Source organism: Melopsittacus undulatus, chromosome 3 (assembly GCF_012275295.1).
Source record: "Melopsittacus undulatus isolate bMelUnd1 chromosome 3, bMelUnd1.mat.Z, whole genome shotgun sequence".
Lineage (NCBI taxonomy): Eukaryota > Metazoa > Chordata > Aves > Psittaciformes > Psittaculidae > Melopsittacus > Melopsittacus undulatus.
The window spans coordinates 108,226,098-108,246,696 of record NC_047529.1 but is presented as its reverse complement, the minus strand read 5'-3'; the positions used below and the strand labels follow the sequence as shown (position 1 = coordinate 108,246,696).

General features: G+C 38.3%; 1 protein-coding gene across 3 annotated transcripts in view; it reads left to right on the top strand.

Annotated features, from left to right (window-relative positions):
* The window catches only part of LCLAT1 (lysocardiolipin acyltransferase 1), a 117,970-nt gene that overhangs the window by 49,730 nt on the left and 47,641 nt on the right, over positions 1-20,599 (top strand). For 2 of the 3 annotated variants that reach the window (XM_005151856.3, XM_031051597.2), the window contains 2 exons: positions 6,114-6,260; positions 14,998-15,114. In XM_005151856.3, coding sequence (XP_005151913.2) covers positions 6,114-6,260; positions 14,998-15,114 — 264 coding nt within the window. The remainder of the gene's footprint in view (positions 1-6,113; positions 6,261-14,997; positions 15,115-20,599) is intronic. The other variant, XM_031051596.2, reaches the window with a different exon arrangement.

Here is a 20,599-nt window from a genome sequence, read left to right as displayed (position 1 = left end):
TTGTTTCTTTGTGATTCTTCATGTGTTGTTTCACTGTATTGATGAATTAAAAAAATGCATTAGAAATGGCAGCTTTCTGGTCATACAGAGGTTCAAGCCTCTGCTGTAGTTTGCTTTAGTTTTTACTGATCTTGTATTGTTCTGATTGTCCATATCAGGGGACACCTTTCACTAGACCAGATTGCTCAAAGGCCTGTCAAACCTGGCCTGGCCTTGAACAGTTCCAGGGATGGGGCAGCCACAGCTTCTCTGGGCAGTCTGAGCCAGTGCCTCAGCACCTCGTAGTGCAGATTCATCCTAAAGGGAAAAGATAGACTGAATCGGATGTTTTACTGTAAAATTGGGAGTGCTACTGTGAATGTGTATTTGTGGATTTTATCTCTTAGCTAGGTTTGTAATTTGCTCAAAGAATTCATTACCTCAGATGGTAGATGTTCAATTCATTATACTCCTATTAACTACATTATTGGAAATGAGCATGGTTTTAAAAAAAGCATGCCAGGAGCACAGATTGTGCTTTACAAGAGTGTTTCAAGAAGCTTTTTTATTTTATTTTCCTAGTTTTTGCATTCAAACCATTACACTGAATTTAAGAAAAATCTTTTAATTTTCATTACTAGACCTAAAACAATCTAGGAGAAAAAAACCCAAACATACCCCACAGTAAAATGGCTGATCCTAAGAGAATTTGCAGAAACCTGTTCAGCAGACTATACTGATAGAAACTTAACTGTAAACCCTGGCTTCCTGTGTGATTTTCTGTGTGCTAACATCTTTCCAATATCTGTAGATCTTTGAAATAAGAAATAAAATAAGAAATAAGAATTGTGTGGTTATTGTCTTATGGGTATTTTATGCAGCAAAACACTTGCCATAACAGATTGTAAATGGGCCCAATTATTTGTCTGTAGTGGGCTTCTGCACTTCCAAGTGATTTCCCTTATTAAGCATAGATGTCTGGTTCTGTGTTGCCTCAAAAGCCTTGATCAGGACCAGACCACTGTTGTATGCAGGCACACTGAATAGTGCTTGAATTTTTGACCAAGATAATGCTATTCATAGTGAACAGTGAATTATGCAGTCGAAGAAAAGAGGGAGGATGAATGAAGTGAAAGGGGGATAAATAAGAGTGAAATCCCATAGTTAGGCTTCCTACTTTCCGACTTGTTTCTATTTGTGTGGGGGGGGGATAGTATTGTTAGCTGTTTTGTTACATTGCTATAGGAAAATACATAGATACCATTCTCTTGATGTGTCTTTGCTTTCAATAGAGCCTCTTACAGAGGCAGGACTCTTTTGGGAACATCTAATTTCTGAGATGCTTATGGAAATATACATAAAATTGTGATACTAAACCAACCGCTTTCTTTGCATAACTCACCTCTTTCTCTCTTTTATTCATTGCCACTTCCATCCTTAGTATCTACTTCGAAGTCACCTCTGCAATGAAAACACACTTAAGACATTTCAGTTTTAGTGTTATTTTCTTTTGAAGGAGTTTGGGGTGAGGAAAATGGAAGTGCAGGGTCTTAGGCTTTAAAAGCTGCATGCTTTCAGCTACCATTTTTAGTACAATGCTGCAAATTCTCAACCTGCATGAGCTATAATTTGCTTTATCCCTGAGGCTAGGAAGGAAATGCACCCGTAGAGCACATTTCTCTTGTTCAGTAACAGGCTTTTTTGTGTGAGTGTGATTTTTGCTGTGTTATGTCCTGACAGAATATGTATCATTAACATGTTACTGGAGATTTGAAGTTGCTGTTTCAGCTCTGAAAGGTTGATTTAAGGGTCAGGGTGACTAGTTACTCTACCTGGTAGGTTTTTGCACTGCTGTTTTGCAGTTTTGAGCAGGAGCTGTGCGGTATGAGGCTCTCTGTATATTCTTCCAAGTGATGTTATTTATCCAAAATGTCAGCTCCTACAAGAAGATTGTCTTAGCAAAGAAATTGATTTGCATTATTGTGATTTCTTTAGCTTCACTGTTTCTCTGCTGTGTTTTTGTAATCAGTCATTCCTCAAGAACCCATAAATCAAAAGGCAACCGTTTTTCCGCCATCAAGTAAATGTTGCCTTTGCTAGGAAAAATTCCTGTTGCCCAGGAGCTTTTAAATGACCAAAAATACCGTGAAAAATTGTAGCTTTTGTTGAACAACATGTTGACCTAAACTTAATAATGAACTGTACAGGATGTCTCACTGCAGGCTGCATGTGCGAACGTGCTTCCTTCTGCTGCTTGTTCAGAAATCTCACTGATTAGCAAAACCTTTCATTTTGCCCATTGCTTTACTGGGTTCTTCCCATTTCTCTCTGCATTCCCGTTTGGATCCCACATCGTGCCTCAGACTTGTTATGTGTTGTTTTTCCAGCAGCACAATGCAGGCGCGCTGTGCAATGGAAATCAAAGGAAGAGTTGCTTTTGCTTTGTTCAAAGGCATGCATCTGCAAGCCTGTGCTGGGTTTCCTCTCCCGCTTGAATCTGGTGGGGTGGTGAGACTTGTAAACAGCAGGCATTTTTCCCCATCAGTGCTTGATTCAGGGCTTTGGTTGAAGGCAGTAATTCATCATTTTTGTTGCCTTTCACTGGAGGCCTTGAAGCTTGAGCAAAATGTGGAAGATCCTTCCACTGTCAGAGGTGGTAAAATAGTTTGGTTCAGTGTCCTGTGCTGGGCTAAGTAGGGAGAAAAATCTGGGCCCTTTACTATTAGTCATCTAGGTGTTAGATAATCTGTTCTTGTTTGAGCAGTCAGGACTGTTTTGTCTAATTGGACATACACTTAAAGATAGAACAGTTCTTCCAGAACACTGGATGTTATCTATTGGAAAGGTGAGAAAATCAGACCTGTTGTTTATGTTTAAAAACCGGATGCCTCCCAGCTCCCTTCCCTTTATTTTCTTTCTCTTTCCTGACACACTGTCATTACATTACTGCCGCTGTTTAATATTTCATAGCATATATAGAATACCAACACTTAGGACAGGAATAGGAAACTTCTGCACTATATCCTCTGCTTTAAGAAGTTCAGTCAGGTAAAATATGAGTCACCCTAGCAGCAGCTTTCTTGGTAGCTAAAGGTGTTTATAGTTGGATGTTCACAGTGCTGTAAAAGAATGATTGCTAGGAAGAGTTTATATGCAAGTTTCCATGTAACTTAAAGCCTTATGCTGCATGAAGAAAGGTAGGGGAGATGTAAGGAAATATCAGTGATGTTTTTTTCCATGCTCCCTCAGTTACGGACCAAAATCAACTCTTCCTAAGGAGCTGCTGACCAAGGAAGTTATCAGCAGGCTTTTACTTTGCTTCTTGTTTCCCTTCTTTCTGCCTATGGATTCTGTTGCAATGAGAACACAAGGGCTGAATAATTTAGGTATGATGTGTGATGCCACACAATAAAATGGTTTTGCACAGTACAGGTTTTGCATAAACTAATTTAGGTGTAGTGCCTAGGATGCATGCAGAAGGTCTGGGCTGAGAGGTGAGAATGACTGGAAAACACCAAAACCACAGCACAACTTTCCTAATCTTTATATATTTTTCTTTTCTGTCCCATTTCAGAGTTGTACATGGTACAGTACAAGGCATCTCTGTTTCTGCTTTGAGGGCTTTGTTCCTTTGCCATGTCTATGAGTTTGGTTTCGGATGAGTATCGTAGAATGGTTTGAGCTGGAAAGGACCTCAAAGCTCATCCAGTTCCAAACCTCTGCCATGGGCAGGGACACCTTCCACTAGACAAGGTTGCTCCAATCCCCATCCAGCCTGGCCTTGAACACTGCCAGGGATGGGGCAGCCACAGCTTCTCTGGGAATCCTGTGCCGATGTCTCATTATCTTCTCAGTGAACTGTGGAATATCTCAAGTTGTAAGGATCATCAAGTCCAGCTCCCCGCACCTTGAAGGACTACCTGAAACTAAACCATATTACTAAGAGCATTGTCCGTATGCTTTTTAAGCTCTGGCAAGCTTGGTGCCACCATCACTTCCCTGGTGAGCCTGTTCCGGGGACCAACCACCCTTTCACCTTTTCTTAATGTCCAATCTGAACTTCCCCTGCTGCAGCTTCATGCAGTCTCCATGTATCTTCTAGAGAAAACAAATACTTTGGTACCATTCAGTACTTGGCACCAGTGTAGTGAAATTTATTGTACCAGTAAGAGATGACTGAATGCCAGAAGAAAGCAGAGTTAAATTATGGAAGTTATATTTCTGTTGCTTTAAAGTTGACTGGGGTTTTTTTTTTGCACGTGTTTTGTTTAAACATGGATAGCCTCTATTAATAAAGCTGTATTGATACTTCTTGACACTGCAGATGTAGGAATGTGCTATATGCATAAATGCACATAAAACGTTGTGGTCAAGGTTTAGTTCTATTTACAGAGGGTTTTTAGCAAGTACAGCTTGCAAGATTGCTGAGACTGCATTCTGGCCATTTCTTTTCTTAATTCATATAACGACTTCCAGAATGCAGTTATCTGGATATCATTAATTATCTCAATATCTGAGACTCATTAGGTCCAGATTGCAGAAGGCGTGTTAGTTATGCACGTTCCATCTGTTCTTTTGACGTAAAACCAAAAAGTATCTACCCCATGTTACACATTACACGTCTTTAACAGTACAGTTAAGGTTCCTAAGCAATACAGAAGAGATTCTGCAGCTTGAGTAATGCATTGTCCAGGCTGACTTATGTAGTTGTTTTAAAAATTGGTGAGTTTAATAAGTGATGTCCTAGTATATTCTCCTTTTAAGATACTGACACAAACAGAATAGAAAGGAATCACTGTAAAGGGGAGCTGAAATAAAGTGCAAGAATAACATGCTGTAAGTCACCAGCAAAGGAAAAACAGACTTTGAGGATTGTGGTGAGCAAAGGGGAGGATGGGAAGCTGTGATGTTTTCTCTTTGATGTGGAACATCCATCTGCAGGTTTTCTGATGAGATACACAAGCTAGCCAAGTACAGTGGTAAGGCAGTGTCATGCTCTTCTGAGCCCTGCTGAAGAAGGGAGCAGAACAGACATGTGATAGAACTGGAGCCCTGATTTTCATCCTGCTTTCTGAACTATTGGACAGAACTTCTAATATTAGGTGATATACTATATACTAAATTGTGCCCAAAAAGCCAAAAACGCTTATTGAAGACAATGATCTGTGACCCCAGAGCTGTAGGCCCAGCAGCAGTTCCATTTATTTAACTGCCCTGCATTGCCCGTTTGTCAGGCTGTAAATCAGCACAGTTGTCTTATGTTTTAATACAAAAGAACAGATATACATCAAACTCTTTTATAAGCAAGCATAAAGAGCAACTTTGTATTTTCTTCTATTAGTAATGAAAATGGTAAGAAGGTATATGTAATAAAGCCTTCAAAAACAATAGACGTTTTCTGTGCAATGCACATGGTTATTGTGCACTACTAAGCACAACTGTCTCCATATAATATAGCTTTCTGTTGTGCTGCAGTGCATTTCTGAGATGTTTGTCCATAGGGCAAATCTGTGTTGGAGTGATTAAGGGTATTATACTGAGGGACATGGTTTTGAATATTTCACCTCATAGCATCATAAAATCGTTTAGGTTAGAAAAGACCTTGCAGATCATCAAGTCCAGTCTTTAACCCAGCACTGACAAGTCCACCCCTAAATCGTGTCTCTCAATGCCACATCTGCAGGTCTTAAATACCTCCAGGGACAGCGATTCCACCGCTTCCCTGGGAAGCCTGTTCCAATGCTTGGCCACCCTTTCAGTGAAGAATTTTTGTTAATACCCAGTCTAAACCCCTGAGATAATTTCCTCTTATCCTGTTGCTTATTACTTGGACAAAAGAATGACACCCACCTTGCTACAACCTTCTTTCCTGACAGCATTGACTCTATTCTTGCTCTCTCGTAACTTGAGTTTTGCAAAACTGTAGTCATTCCACATTTATTTAGACTTACTTATTTAGATTATGCAGCCTTTGCTTCCTATCCAAAAGTCCTTTTCAAGGTAACTAGGTGCCCTTGATCAGGGAGCAAATAAAATGTTGTGTGTCAGACAATTTATAGAACATTTTGGACTAAGAGGCACCATAGAAGTGTCAGTGTGAAACGTTACTAAAGTTGTGTGTTTTTAAACCTTAGGCTGGGCGATGCAAGTTGCTGCCTTTATTTTCATTCAGAGAAAGTGGGAAGATGACAAGAGTCACTTTGAAAAAATGCTGGATTATTTCTGTGACATTCGTGAACCCCTGCAACTCCTCATCTTTCCAGAAGGAACTGATCTCACAGGTAGGGTGCGTTTACCATCTCCTCCTGAAATGCTCAACGTGGAATTTCTTGGTTGTTTATGGAAAGAGTTAAAAGGAGTCCAGGGTAGGAGCAAGACTGGGCTCTCATGGACAGTACAAATCATAGTAAATGATCATATGTGCTGATTCATTTAAGAGGCACAAACATAGTTCCAGTGAGAGGCTTTGCCAATCTTCCTGACATAAGTTACGTTTCAAAGCATTGATGATTGAAATGGCTTTTGATTGTCAGTGCTGTATGTACATTGCATTAGCAAAAGTAGGTCTCCACATCAGGAATAAATCATAGGCATGTTTTCCTTTCCTTCATTACTATGGCAAACAGAGCAAAATCATTTCAGATCCATGGAAGAGGAGCACTAATCTAATAGGAGACTTCTTGCCTAACATTTTGAGAAGAGAAAATTGAGATACTTATTCCTTGGGCCGTGTAAGCAGTCTGTATCTGCCTGTGTAAGAAAAATATCTCCCTTCAACAAATGCTGACCTTATCGTCAGAGTAGATCTAATGAGTTTAATCCTTTAGTATTAATTCTTAATAAAATAAAATCTACCTTAATACAGGTATCTTATGGCATCAGTAGCAAGCTGCTAACCAGTGTTGAAGACAATTCAATTGCCAATAAAAGATACAACACTGTATGAATATTCTCTGGCTGTTCATGCCTTCAGCATGATTTGATAAGCATCATCTTTAAATAGAAAATCAATTACAATTAAGCTCCTACCTTTTATTGTGTTTAAAAGATTTTTTACTATGCTTTCCACTGCAGATATTTTCAAATCATATTTTATCACAATGCCAGATCAGTAAGTACTAGACACAGTATAAAAATAACAATCATATACTGCCTTTTTTCTTCCATGTTTCTGATATCCATAAAAATTATACGCATAGTATTCAAATGCTATCACACTGTAGGGAGTTGTCATCACTTCATCAGCCTTCCTAAAAGAGGATAAATTCATTGTATGTTATTGGGCTGCTTCACATGATATCTCTTGTTGAATCAGTTATTTTGTATCTAAAATTAGGGAGAAGGATGGAAATTATCTCACTACAAATGATTTTCTTTTTCCTTTCGATCCATGAACAACTGTTCCCTCCTAGCTTTGAGTTACGAGGTGAAGTCTTTATCTTATTCATGGAGTCAGGAGGCCTCTCCTTGGATCACTCACACCCTCTTTCTGAGCAGGTGTTTCCATCTCAAGATGACTGAAGGAATTCCATTGTTTCTGGTTTATTCCATAAATAATGTAATCCCTCCTGATATTCCTCAGGGCCAACAGATCTTAAGGAATTGAGGAAGTTTCATACTGAAGCTTTAAAAAAGAGGAACTAGCTGTGGACTGAGACAGCTACTTGTGCTTCACAGTCCCAAAGGCAGTGGTGGGGATGCTTCCACCTGAATACAGAATTGCTTAAGGAAACACAGGGTTTTTTTTCTCTGCTGTTGTAGCTGATTAGTATTCCTGTTCTGATTTCCTTCCTCATACATGTGTAACACGTCCTCTTTAACTTTGCATTGTCAAATGAGTACCTGCACTAATTGTGAAGCCAGCACAGATGGGTTGTGATCATTTCCCCCTGGGTTGTTGAGCAGCCCAGGGAGGAAGCAGTGCAATGGGAAGGAAGGAGTGATGGGCAGGAAGAAGGGAAGATGATAGAGCACTGCTTCCTTGGGCAGTGGTGCTGGTTTCTGACATGTCAAACTGTCTGGTGTTTAGTGCTCTAACTCACCATCAGTAATGAATGCACCTTGAGATTATATCTGAGCATAAGATGTATAGAGACAGGTAAAACCCTAGGGCTTTTTCTGGGAAAGTAAATAGCTCTACCTATCTAATTGTCTTCTCAGGAAACATTAGCTCATATATTTTAACATATTATAGGAGACAGGGCAAAATCCCTTGCCAAGCTAATAGGTTTATGCCATATGAGAATGATAGAACATAATGTATTTTATGTAATGTTTTGAAAAAATGACTTTCAGCAACCTGTTACATTATTGACACATTAAGACCTACTGCAGCCTCACATTCCATCTTTTACAATAAGAAATAAACCACAGTTTTGTTCTGAATGGTCACTCAATAGGACATTCTGCAAACATACAGGTAATGGTTCTTGTTTTCTGACCACATTTCAAACTGCTAATTACCTCTGAAGACAAAATTCTTCTGGTGCTTAAAGTGAGAAATGATATTCTACATGTACTTCACTGGAAAGCAGAATTGCTGTGCAGCCCTGTGCTCCTGTCATTGTTTTTATCCTCTAAGTGGCCACATGACAATGATAGATTGACTTCTGTTGTTGAGAAATTGTAGGATGTTTTCAGGTATTTGACAAGAAAAGATGTCAAAGAAGTGTGAATTATGACTATTTATACATGGGCCATGCCTGAATGTGGGTTGGTGAAGTACTTTGCCGTGGGAGATGCTATGTCAATAAACCTTAGAAATAGTAATGTCAGGAACCGTAAGCGATGTATTTGCCGCTTGGATGTATAGGGTGTGAGGTAATAATTATATACTTATTTCTAATAGGTTGGTCATCTTTTCACTCTGGAGCACTTCAAGGTTAAAGCTAAGTGCGTCAAAGGTATTTTATTGTGATTGCTTAAAAAGAAGCCCTCAGCAGATAAATGTGTAGCCAGACTTTCTGAAGCCCTGAAGCAAACAGAGCAGCCATAAGTCCAATGCTTCTAGAAAGCTGGAATACAACCCACCATTTTGCTTGTTCTTTTGTTTTTCTTGGGTGTTCCTTACAAGACTCTTTGTAGTAATTCTTCAGAAAGCAATAACAAAAAATAGTTATTGTATTGCTCTGCACCTGTTAAAGCCTCATTTCCTGTGGATTCCTGTCTGCATCCCTGTACATGGACCCTTCTTCACCCCGATTTCTCCTTTCTCTTTGTGTTTCCTTCCGTGTGACATTTCCTCTGCAAACCTCTTGCTGCTGTCTCTGCAACATGTGCTCTGGCTCATCCTCACCAACACTTGTGTTACCCGATGGCCTGCTGCATGCTGTGCTGAAAGCCCTGATGGAGCCTGCCCTGGCTCTTCCTATTGTTAAGATCTCTACTCTCAGAAGCTGCCTTTACTCAGTCATTGGTTTTTCTAAATCTCCTGGAGGCTTAGTCATCTTTGAATCTCTTGTCTCTGTCAGACTTTGTTTGCAGGTGGCAATAGCTTCAAAAGTTAAGGGGAACAAACAGGTGGACAGAATGTGATTGCACAGACCTTTTTTACTTGAGGAACAGCTAAAAAATAGGTAGAAAAGCTTGCTAGAGTCCAGATCTTGGCAGGAATTTTTGATGTCAGTCACAGAAGGTGACTTTGTTGGATTCTTCTCTTTTCTAGTAATAAATGTGATGTACTTTGGTAATGCAAAAAAAGATTGCTCAAAAGTATTGGTGGAGGTTGGTGTAGCATGCCGTATTTTGAAAGTAGCACAAATAAGAACAATTGCTTAATGCCTTTTATGTTTTCTATGCAAACCTCCAATAGATAAATGAGGATTTTTAATTTTAATTATTTTTTTCTTTAAGAGAGTTTTTTTGAGTACTTGCTTATTCTTTCATTATCTGGTACCAATATAATTTGAGAGTACCTGAAGTCATAGAAGTACATGTATGCTTTTATCACAAGTTAAACTAAAGGAAAAAGTAGTACTTAATATTCAAATATCAGTGCACTAGTACTGGTATTTCAGTATTAAATACTAACAAACAAAAATAAAAGTAATGGATAAGTGATCAGAAATAGTTGTGTTAAAGTTACCAGATTCAGCTTTCCAGTAGGATGATGAGGGAAGCATAGGAGGATGAAGGAAGTTTATAGCTCTTTTGGGTGACATCTGGCAAAACACATCAGCCTGGACAATGCTGGATCTGTAAAAACATGTGAGTGTGTTTGTTTGAGAGGAGCTAAGTCTGCATATGTATTTCATGGGGACCACAGACTTAGTTTTGTTGGGTACAGGTCTTGGAGGTTTTGTACTCTTTGTACTCACATGAAGTACTCATACTCTTCAGGCTTATATGAATGCAGCTTGTTAGTGCATTATGGCTTTCATCAAAGTCAGAATCAAGAGATTTCTGTTTTAATTCAAAACTAGCTCACAAATTAAAAATATAATTTGACTTAAAAAAGGCATTTGTTCATTTTAACCTCTGGTTTTCAGGAGCAAAAGCAATTTAACTTCTTACCAATCTGTAGCTCAAAATGAAGAAAATGTGTTACCGTAATTTCTTCTCCGGTTCCTTGAAATGAAATTCTGAAGTGTAGTGCTTCCAGAAAGTGCTGACTTTCTGAGCGTTTCCAGCCTACACAATTTTGAGATAAATGGGGAAAAGTGTAATCAAATGATGTACCAAAGGCAGCAACCGGAGCAAAATAATTGTAAGAGGTTATGGCCAGACGCCTTAAATTCTTGTTATTTGTGTAGTTTGACAATTGCTCTGCAGTAATGTCTAAAGACTCAAATAAATTGACTTCTTGTACTTGTCACCACCCCAAAGAACATACCCCCTGTGAGGCAGTATGTAGTCATTGAAGGAGATGGAGGGGGAGAGGCAAGTCAGTGGAAGACTGGAGAAGACAGAGCATGAAGCAGTTCTGGATCAGGAAATGTCCCATATCACCCTCTTTTAATAAATTGGTTGCTTTGCATGAAAATTGATTATTCTACTTGTTTGGGGTTTTTTTTTAATCATAGGAGCAAATAGAACCAAGCGGTTAAGATTACAAATACATGTAAAAGGAGCTATGAGCAAAAACTCGGGGGGTAGGTTTACTTTGGCTTGAATACAGTATAAGTAAGAAACTACTTGTTTCTAGACAGCAACACTTACTTGTATTTGTCAGACAGGGTGAGCAAGAGTGGGCATTACACTTAGCCAAATGATGTGAGATGCATTTTGGGATTGAGGAGACTCAAACTGAATTAATTTCCAGTCCCAGTTTCAAAAGCTGCATTATGCTATTTGCGTGTATTGGAAGCAAAGAAGAGAACATGTGTTTCCTCTTTTTAAGGAAGTGTTTTCACTATCAGCCTGACAAAGCCATCTTTCACTTTTTCTGTTCTTTCACCTGAGGATGTGATAGTCTGGACTGATTATGCAGCTGACAGTGTAGCCTGATCTTGTCGGTTAAGGGATTTTAAAGAGGCTTTGTTGTGTGAATTCCCTCACGTTGGAGAGGATATAAAATGGGTTTCTAACTTCCTGGACATCTAGGTTTCACATAATGGGGAACATCCCATTTTCTGCCTTAGGCTGAATACAATTCTAAGCAGGAGACTTGCTCTGAATGTTCCCCATAAGGTTTAGGTACAAGTATCTCTCACACAGGGGCCCCAAACACTGGATGAGATGGTAATCAGTGCATTTGTTCATAAGCAATAGCAGAGTAAAAAACTGTTTTCTTCAGTTGCTGACAGTAGCAGGAGGGGAAGGAAGGGCACTTATTCTTACTCTTCAGTAGAGCTAAGGCATATCCTCGCTTTGCTTTCAGGATAACATCAAAACCCTTTGACCTTCCTGACTTGCGGTAAAAAATACAGTTTAATGCACAAAGACCTGTGGCTTGATAGTTGTTAGGAAGGGAAAAAGGAGATGATGTTTCCAGATGACAGTGATCATTGTATTAGCTGGGAGTGTTACTCTAGTTCTAAAATCCCATTACACTAGAATCATGCAAAAGGGGAAAGGAACAATCTCTGTTGTATAAAACTTAAAGTCCAGAGGCAAGACATAGATACAGATATCAGGAAATAGCTCAACAGTGTTGGCTGATGTGCCAGCATCCAGCTGTTCACACGTTTGTAGAAAGGCATTGCAGTAAAGGGAAATTTGGAAGATGTTTTGCAGATGTTTATAGTGAGTTCTTTCCAAATACAAGGAGATGCATTAAGAGGAGGTTTGAAGATGATTACTTCAACGCAGTGGGCAGTGGAGGTCCCAAACCTTTTCTGCAGCATCACTTATGTCTTGCTTAGAAAGCAGAACTGTGCATTTACTCTTCGTTTTTCCTGCAGTGGAAGTAGGAGTGTTTTGCAAACACCAAGGAATTAATTTTCATGCTCCCTCTGAAACAGAGCACTAGTGTGAGGGTTTTTCTGAGTGCTCATTAAATTTGTGCAGTTCAAGATGCTCAAGACATTTAAGACTTAAAATTCTTTTGACTGCTTAACTTCATGTAGATTTACATAGTGCTCGTGTCTCAAAGCTTTGATTGACTTGATTTGCAGATTGTAAATGTGCCAAAGTGAAACCCAAACTTGGATATGCAGTATGAAGTAGATAACTTCTGTCCTTTGGAAGAAACAATACATTAGCTTATAAACTTTGTAGTTAATTAATTTAGAACGTTTACTTGAATCACCACAGAATCTGGAAAAGAACTCTTGACTTGTATACTTTTAATGGGGACACTCTTGGTGATCAACGTCATTTCTTAGAAAATGGAGTCTTTATTGAGCTAATAGTGCAATGCAATTATGTCTGAGAGGTGGAATCCGCCTTTTCAGAGGAACATTTAATAATTAGAAGATTGCTTTTGCCATTTCTGCCATTCCAAGTCTTGTTCAGAACTCACTTAGCAAATTCTATTGTTGTAGAGGTAGGGATCCTAAAGGCAAGTTCCCTTCACTCATTCAGAATAGTCCATTTTCAGCATTGAATTGAGTAGTAGTCGAGCAGACAAAAATAGATACTCCTATCATGTGGTTAAAGACATATGTCCAAGGAAAGATAAATTTATGTACCCAAGTGTAATTTTAGTATTTCACACATTCTGTAATTTCAGCAATGCTTCTTGAAGATGTAATGTTTTCAAGTGTTTGTACATTCTGACTATTTGGCAAGAATTAAGTCTTTGGATTCTCTTTGCTGAATCACTTGCTTGGCTACCATGCAACAGTTTTCCTTTCCTCCAAATCAGGAAATGGGTGCACTGAATCTCAAGAGTTGTATGTATGAAAACCAGTGCTTTTACACATGGAAACAGTAGGAAAAAATAATATACTGATATGCTATGGCATTTATTAATAGGTAGATAGTCCTTTAGGAGAGACACATGCATTTTCGGATATTCAAAGGGCTCATGTCATTTAGTAAAAAAAGAAATATGCAGAAAAGTTGCATCACTGCTAAAAGGACATCTCACACTACTGTTGATTTGTCTGCTTGTGCTATTCTTCCTTTGCAGGAAAAAATATGATGATTATAAGGGAAAAGACTTATCTATAAGTATCAATTCTGTTAAACTATTAAGCAGTAATATGTTTTCATTACTCTCTTTCCCATCTCTGTTAAGGTTAACTGCGGACTCTTAAAAAAACTTCTTGAAAAAGAATAGATACTGCTTATGCAATGATCTTGTTCCATAGATCTGTTGCAGGGATTTTGTCTTTTAAAACTGTAAAGCTATACAAATACACATCGTTTAATAAGATAGTTGATCATATTAAAGCTAAAAGAGGGGAGATTTAGATTATGTATTAGGAAGAAGTTCTTTACTACGAGGGTAGTGAGGCCCTGGCACAGGTTGCCCAGAGAAGCTGTATCTGCCCCATCCCTGGCAGTGTTCAAGGCCAGGATGGATGGGGCTTGGAGCAACCTCATCTAGTGTGAGGTGTCTCTGCCCGTGGGTGGGGTTGGAACTGGATGAGCTTTAAGGTCCCTTCCAACCCAAAGGGTTCTATGATTCTACGTTGCTATGAGACTGATGATATCTGTGTTGCCAGGGGAATACTGCATGTTCCATTGCCTTTGGCCCCAGGGGATGCACAGCAGAACACTCAATGATGGAGGAAGTATAGCTACCAAAGTCCATTTGGCTGGTAACTGAGGCTGCTTGAAGAGCCTCCTGCACATATCTGGAGAAGAAATTGCTTCCTTTCCACCTGCCTTCAGAAGTTTTTGCTGTAGTGTATGTGTCTTCCTTGCTTAGTGAGCTCCGTTAGCAATTGCTTCTGAAAAGCCTTTGTTCGGTTTCCTCATGAGAGACTTCTTTGTGCCAGAGGTTCGAGACACGTTTGTCATGGGGTTTAGCCACGATGCTTTCCAGATGCCTTGCATGTACTCTGCTCCAGCAGCAAGCATGTGTGGTGACACTAAGGCAGTTGGTCAGAACATTAAACCAGGGTATTTATGTGCAGCGCAGGCTGAGGGATAGTGTGTCAAGTTCAGAATGAAGATGGAGAATACTATTCTAATGTATTACATTAACTGTTTTCCTCCCTTTAACATTTTGTTTCTGAAATAAGTTTAATGTGGTTAAGCATTGACCTCAAGGTGTTTCTGTACGTCATAGCAAATCTGCATTACTATATCTTGTGTCTTTTGAGTTTAAAAAAAATAATTGAGCCTGTTAACACATTTTACTGTAAAATAGGTATTGGAGTGTACAGAGAACCTGTAAGAGACTTTAATTTATAGATTTCAGAGTCCATTTGATAAATATGAAAGCTTTGCTGGTTATTTTCTAAAATGAGAGGGTAAAAAAGCTTTTCTTGCTATCCACATGGGTCTTCCTCATGCCATACTAGAGCCAAGAAAAGCGCACTCACTGTCTGCCTCCACCTGAAAAGCTATTGCATATTTGTACTGTGTGAACTGCTGTTGTATTGTTCCTGTTGTATCATAATTACATGTAATTCTTGGTCTCCATGCACACTAATTGAAAGTGGTGTTTTTTATTCTCCCCTTCAGCCAATACCAAAGCTCGCAGTAATGAATTCGCTGAGAAGAATGGACTTCAAAAATACGAGTACGTCTTACATCCGCGGACTACTGGCTTCACTTTTGTGGTTGAGCGTCTAAGGGAAGGTATTGCTTTGTATTTACATGTTCTTTTTGTCTTTAAGATAACAAATCTCACCCAAATCTCACAAAAATGCTTGAAGATCCCAAAGAAGTTCAGCCTTATTGTCTGTACCAGTCTTTACTGAACACACAGACACGTATAAGACTGCCTGCTCTGAAAAGCTTCTGTTTTTAAGTCTGAGAGCAGGGATGAATTGTGATCTTAAATGGGCAAATGGAAAGTGCAGCAGCATGTGGGTGCAGCAAGTGAGCTGCACAGTGTTGCCAGGTTTTTTGGGTGTTGGTGATTTGGAGAAGCTGTGTAAAATAGTTGTGCTCTTGGTAGAGTGGAGAGGAAGAGAACATGTTATACTTGCTTTCTACTTGGAAATGGTCTTCCATCCCTTTATGAATCTAGAAGTAAAGGTCAAGTCCCTGTTACAGGGGATCAGAATATAAAGATGTGGTTGCTTGTTAGATCACTACGTCTGTGGGTCTTTTTGGGAATGGGCATTTCAATGAGATTTGAGGCCGTAAATAGTGTAACCATTAAATAGTACTGATGTGGCAGTGATTCAAATACAGATGAGTTGGAATGTGTGCAGGGTATATGAATGTGTGGTTGAAGAAAATAAACCTATACAGTAGATATGAAGTAACTTATTTATAAGTTAGTTATTCAGAGAAAAGTGTTTCTAGATCTTTAACACATGCTGGTTAATCTGATTGCCAAAGGAAGAAGTTAGAGATTATTAAAAGGAATAAGGGCCTGTGGGTAGGTTTTCTCCCTTGCTGGAACCCTTGCTTGGATTTTAGGAGCAGAGCTGGCTTGCATTTTGCCTGATTCCAACTGAGCAGATACCCTAAACATCACTGTAAATGCTTTGATATTTTGTCCAGCTGGACAGTCCTAGCTGGACCATGTATCTATTTGACCCTATTTATTTTGGACATTCAGTGATGGGTATCTTAGATTTTCATCTGTCTTGAATGTTTATTACTCAATTTGCTGTAGCAAAAAATTGCCACATATGCAATTTCAAAAGCTTGTTTTACTTAAAACTTTATAGCACCAGGTTAACCTCGTGCATAATAATATTTCTAGCCTGGAATACATTTTCACTTGAAGGAATGTTTTCCACTCGAAATATTATCAACTTGAAAATAAAACCCCAAGTCCTGTATTTGCTGTAGGAATGAGCTTTGTGCTCGTACAGTCATTTTCTAATTTGATCAAAATGCTTTTCCATTTCTGTATGAGAGATCTATGCAAATTAGCCAGTTGGGTTATAAAAAGGAAAATATTTGAGGCTGATTCCAAAAGCATTCCAAGATTTTTGGGGGTTTTGGTTTTTTTGTCTAGTCTTTCAAATGCTTGAAAGCATTTTCTTCAAGGCAGGCAAATCTGGTGTAAAATATTAATATCCCTTTAGCACTGAGTTTGCTACATGTTGGGAACCTTGATAGGCATTATAAACTTATATCTATTATGACTGTGTGCTGTTATGTACTAAATTATGGGTGAGAAGGTAGTACTGCTAGTGTTTTAAATGCTTAGCTCTTAGTTATTAGTTTAAGAATTTGTTTTCAATTGTTTGCAAGTGTGCCAAAATCAGACCATTTGTGTTGAAATGTTTTATTTTTATGGACAAGTTGCTTGACTTTAAAACACTTCAGTACATTATATGCCTGCATATATCTATACATATAATTACAATATAGATATCCAGGTAGGTTTTCAGATACAGATGGCCTAGAGTTATTGAGCAACTCTGCTTTATCTTATCATTTATACTATTTATACTTAATTCCCAGTACTAGCAGTAATAAGAAAACCAGGTTTGTCAAGGATATGGTGTTAACATGGATCCTTGTTTATGGACTGTCCTAATGCTACAATAGCATTGGCAGTAGCAATAAGCATAAAAAAAGACTTGTTTCCTTTTTTCCTGCTCATTACTGCAATCCCAAAGCAGTGTGTGTGACTTTAACATGCAGGGAGGGAGTGGTGGAGAATTTAACATCATATTTACGTCTTTGAAAGTATTTTTGTGCATAGATGACAACCTCATTGCCCTATAGCTCTCCTGTGAATACATTTTGGCTTGTGGCTGTTTTTCATTCCTGAGGCTCAAGTGTCTTCAGGCCTGAGTACATTATTTTACTCCAAAAATAGGTTGATGAAGAGAGGGGGAAAATGTCACTAGAAGTTTAACTGCTTTTTGGATGCTGAAAAAACTAATTTAATTTGGCAAGAACCCTGATTAATATGCATCACAAGCTGTAGCGTGAAAGAATTACCTGTTAATACATAAAAATAACCATTAATGACCCTTCTCAGTAGGATATGAATAAAAGAGGAAAAAATAACCTTCAGTAAAATGCTGGTTTTATATCTATAGGAGAATTTCTTCCTGTAGGAAGTACAGTCAGCACCCTGACAGCATAATCTGTCAGTTATCAGTCCTGTGCTTTCCATAGGTGTCAGAAATTTCTGAACAATGTGATGTCAGTGATCACCAACACCCACATTCCTCTGGCTGCCTTCTTGCTCTTATGCAGTCATTATTTCAACTATTTGATCTGTTTTACCTGTAGATGATGCTATGATGGTTTTTAAGTCATTGCTGAGATGATGAGAGATAAGAAAAAAAAAGAGAACTATATAACCTCCACCAAAAAAAAAAGCAATAAAAATTATTTAGGCAATACATTTCCTTGGCTTTCCTTATTTTCTTGTACCTTTTTTTCCCCTACATTCTAGCTCTTCATGAGTGATAGCTCTTACCCTGAGAGCTGACTGTGCTAAATAGAAGCCCAGGTAAAAGCTGACTGGTTTTGACTTTCCTTATGCTCAGGTGCCAAGGCAGTGAAAATATTGTTTTACTTGTAAATGATCACATTACTGTTTTCTTATTCATATAAGCCTTAGAATCACCCAAGAGTAAACACAGACTATGAACATGCTTCAGATGTATAATTAATAGTACACTCAGGAGAAGAGGCACTGCAGTTGTAGCTGTTTTTTAAGCAGGAGATTCAGGACTGATTTTTGGAGAAGTGTGCTCTTTGGCCAAATAGTATTATTAAGTAGGATGGTTTAGTATAATGTCATGGTGTATGGTAAGAGAAAATACAGTATAGACATGAGAACACAAAGAGGGAAAGACCGCATGGTAGCTGGATAAGGTCAGCTTGCTACCTGATATGCAGTATAGAGTATTACCTGAAGATGTGGAAGTGAGTGAGAGAGGAACCAAAATTTCAGTAAGGATTAATGAAGATGGAAAAGTATTAAATATACTTAGGTTAAATATAGACTAACATAATATATGTGTTTTTCACCCCTGCAAGAAGATGATACCTCTTGGGGACTATTATTGAATTTCTAGTAAATTATGCAGTCTCTGCAACAGATAAATCAGGTTTCTGAGATTCTTCATTAATCTTTACTGATGCATGTTACTCAAAACACCACTAGTCTTTTCTCCTGGCATGCTTTAAAGTTTGCTTCTGCAAGCACTTTGGTCTTAGTTTATCAGAATACTTAAAATATATGAGCTTACTTAATTTCACATTTTCTTAGCGCTGAAGCACATTTGATCACTTACTGGGGCAGCCAGAGGAATTGTGCTGTGGAAGAGCAAACCCTTGTTGACCAGGGTGACCACTGCAATCCCAAGGACTATCACATCTGGCTGGTTGGCTATTGATGGAAAGCAAGGAGAAAAAAAAATAGTTGATTTGCTTCTTTCTAATTCTGTTTGCTTGATCAGGTATATATGAGCAACGGAAAATGAACTCTAGACACCAAAATGAAGGTTGGGCATGGCTCCTTTTCTCTTTTTAACTCGTCATCACATACCTCTCTTTAACCATCTCCCAAAATCATATTTAATCCTTTTTTTAAAGCTTGAAACTTTGAACAGATGTTAAGTATGGAGTAATTTTTGGCAGAACTCGGGTTAAGGCAAATCATCTCCTTTTACAGAATGTGGGGTTTTGATAATGACAAAAATGTGCAGGAATTTAAATAAGACTTTTATAGAAGCGTGCCTTTAACAATGTTAATTAAAAACATTGATGGCTCATACAGTGCTCCTGAAGATCTAGTTTGTGAGATCCTGCTATGAAAGGTCAGGAGGCTACACATACATTAAGTATAGGTTTTCAGGCCTGGTTGTATTTTATAAAGTTTCTTCTGAAGTGCCAAATGACATTGAAAGTTCAGATGGCTTGAATGTTCTGTTTCAAAGAGATGGAAAATAATACCAGTTGATTTGATTCAATATTGTCTGGATTCATTGAATTACATATATTATCTTGGCATAATATCTGTAATTGTAGCCAAATAGTCTGTCAAGAGAAAATAGTTGTTTACAAATGTTTTCTTAAAATTGCTTCGTGGCTTTTAAGTGTTTTCTCTGGACTAAATAAGCAGTAAGTGTTAAGACAAAGCAAAGGTTTTAAAGCATCATTAGAAGATTATTCATACGTTTGTAGTCAGTTATTTCTGCCAGTATTAAATTCTACCTGACCTCTTATTGACATTTCCTTATATCCATCAGCAGTTTAATATCTGAATACATTGGACTGGGTGTTCCTTTTATGGGGTTTATATTTTACTGGTTTTACAGCATGATGAAGACTCAGAATTATTTGCCTTATTATAGTGTTTCAGCCTCAAATTTATTTCTGGCTCATAATTAGCCAACTGAAAAAAAATATAGCGGATAACAGCTGCCAACTACAGCATTCTAAAATAAAGATACAATTTTAACATGTTTGCCTTCATTCCATATCCTTACTGATGGAAGGAAACTGTGATTCTCATCCTGCTTCCATGATTGCTTCAAAATTGGTCCTTTTGCCCTAAAACAAATGTTTATATATGCACCTTCAGAAACCAGTCTGTATCTTCTGTTATTTATACCTGAGCTTTACAGTTGTACAGCATTTCAGTATGCGAGTATCTCAATCTGGTTTGTTGCTAGGGAAGGAAAATTGTAGTTAGGTGTTCAATCCAGGATATCTCTTTATAACTAGGTAAATGTTTTAATCCTTTGATACTTATTGACTACTACACTTTTCTGGGAGTTCTGGTATCTATGTATATTTATGTACTTAATGCCATTGATTTGGGTTATGGTACAATGTGTTTATGTGGCATTTTAGAGCTAATAATATGGGGAGACAGTTTGTGATTTGCAGCTTAATATATACCTAAGTTAACAGGAGATGACACTCAGCAGGTCTTGAAAGCTCACTCATACGGTTTGGTTCACCTTCACTGGGTTATGAAGTAGTCCAAGGCTTACACAGCAGGTCCTTGCAAGTGGTATCTGAATGTCCTCACTCTTCATGGAGAACATAGTGAGCTCCCATGTAAAGCCATAAATAGCTTATGGATCATCTTAAAGAGGTGATTCTGTCGTGACCCCTGCAGCCGTCGCATGAGTCAAGGTGCTCAAATTTGGCGTATTTGCGTAAATGGTGTTTACAGTTGAGA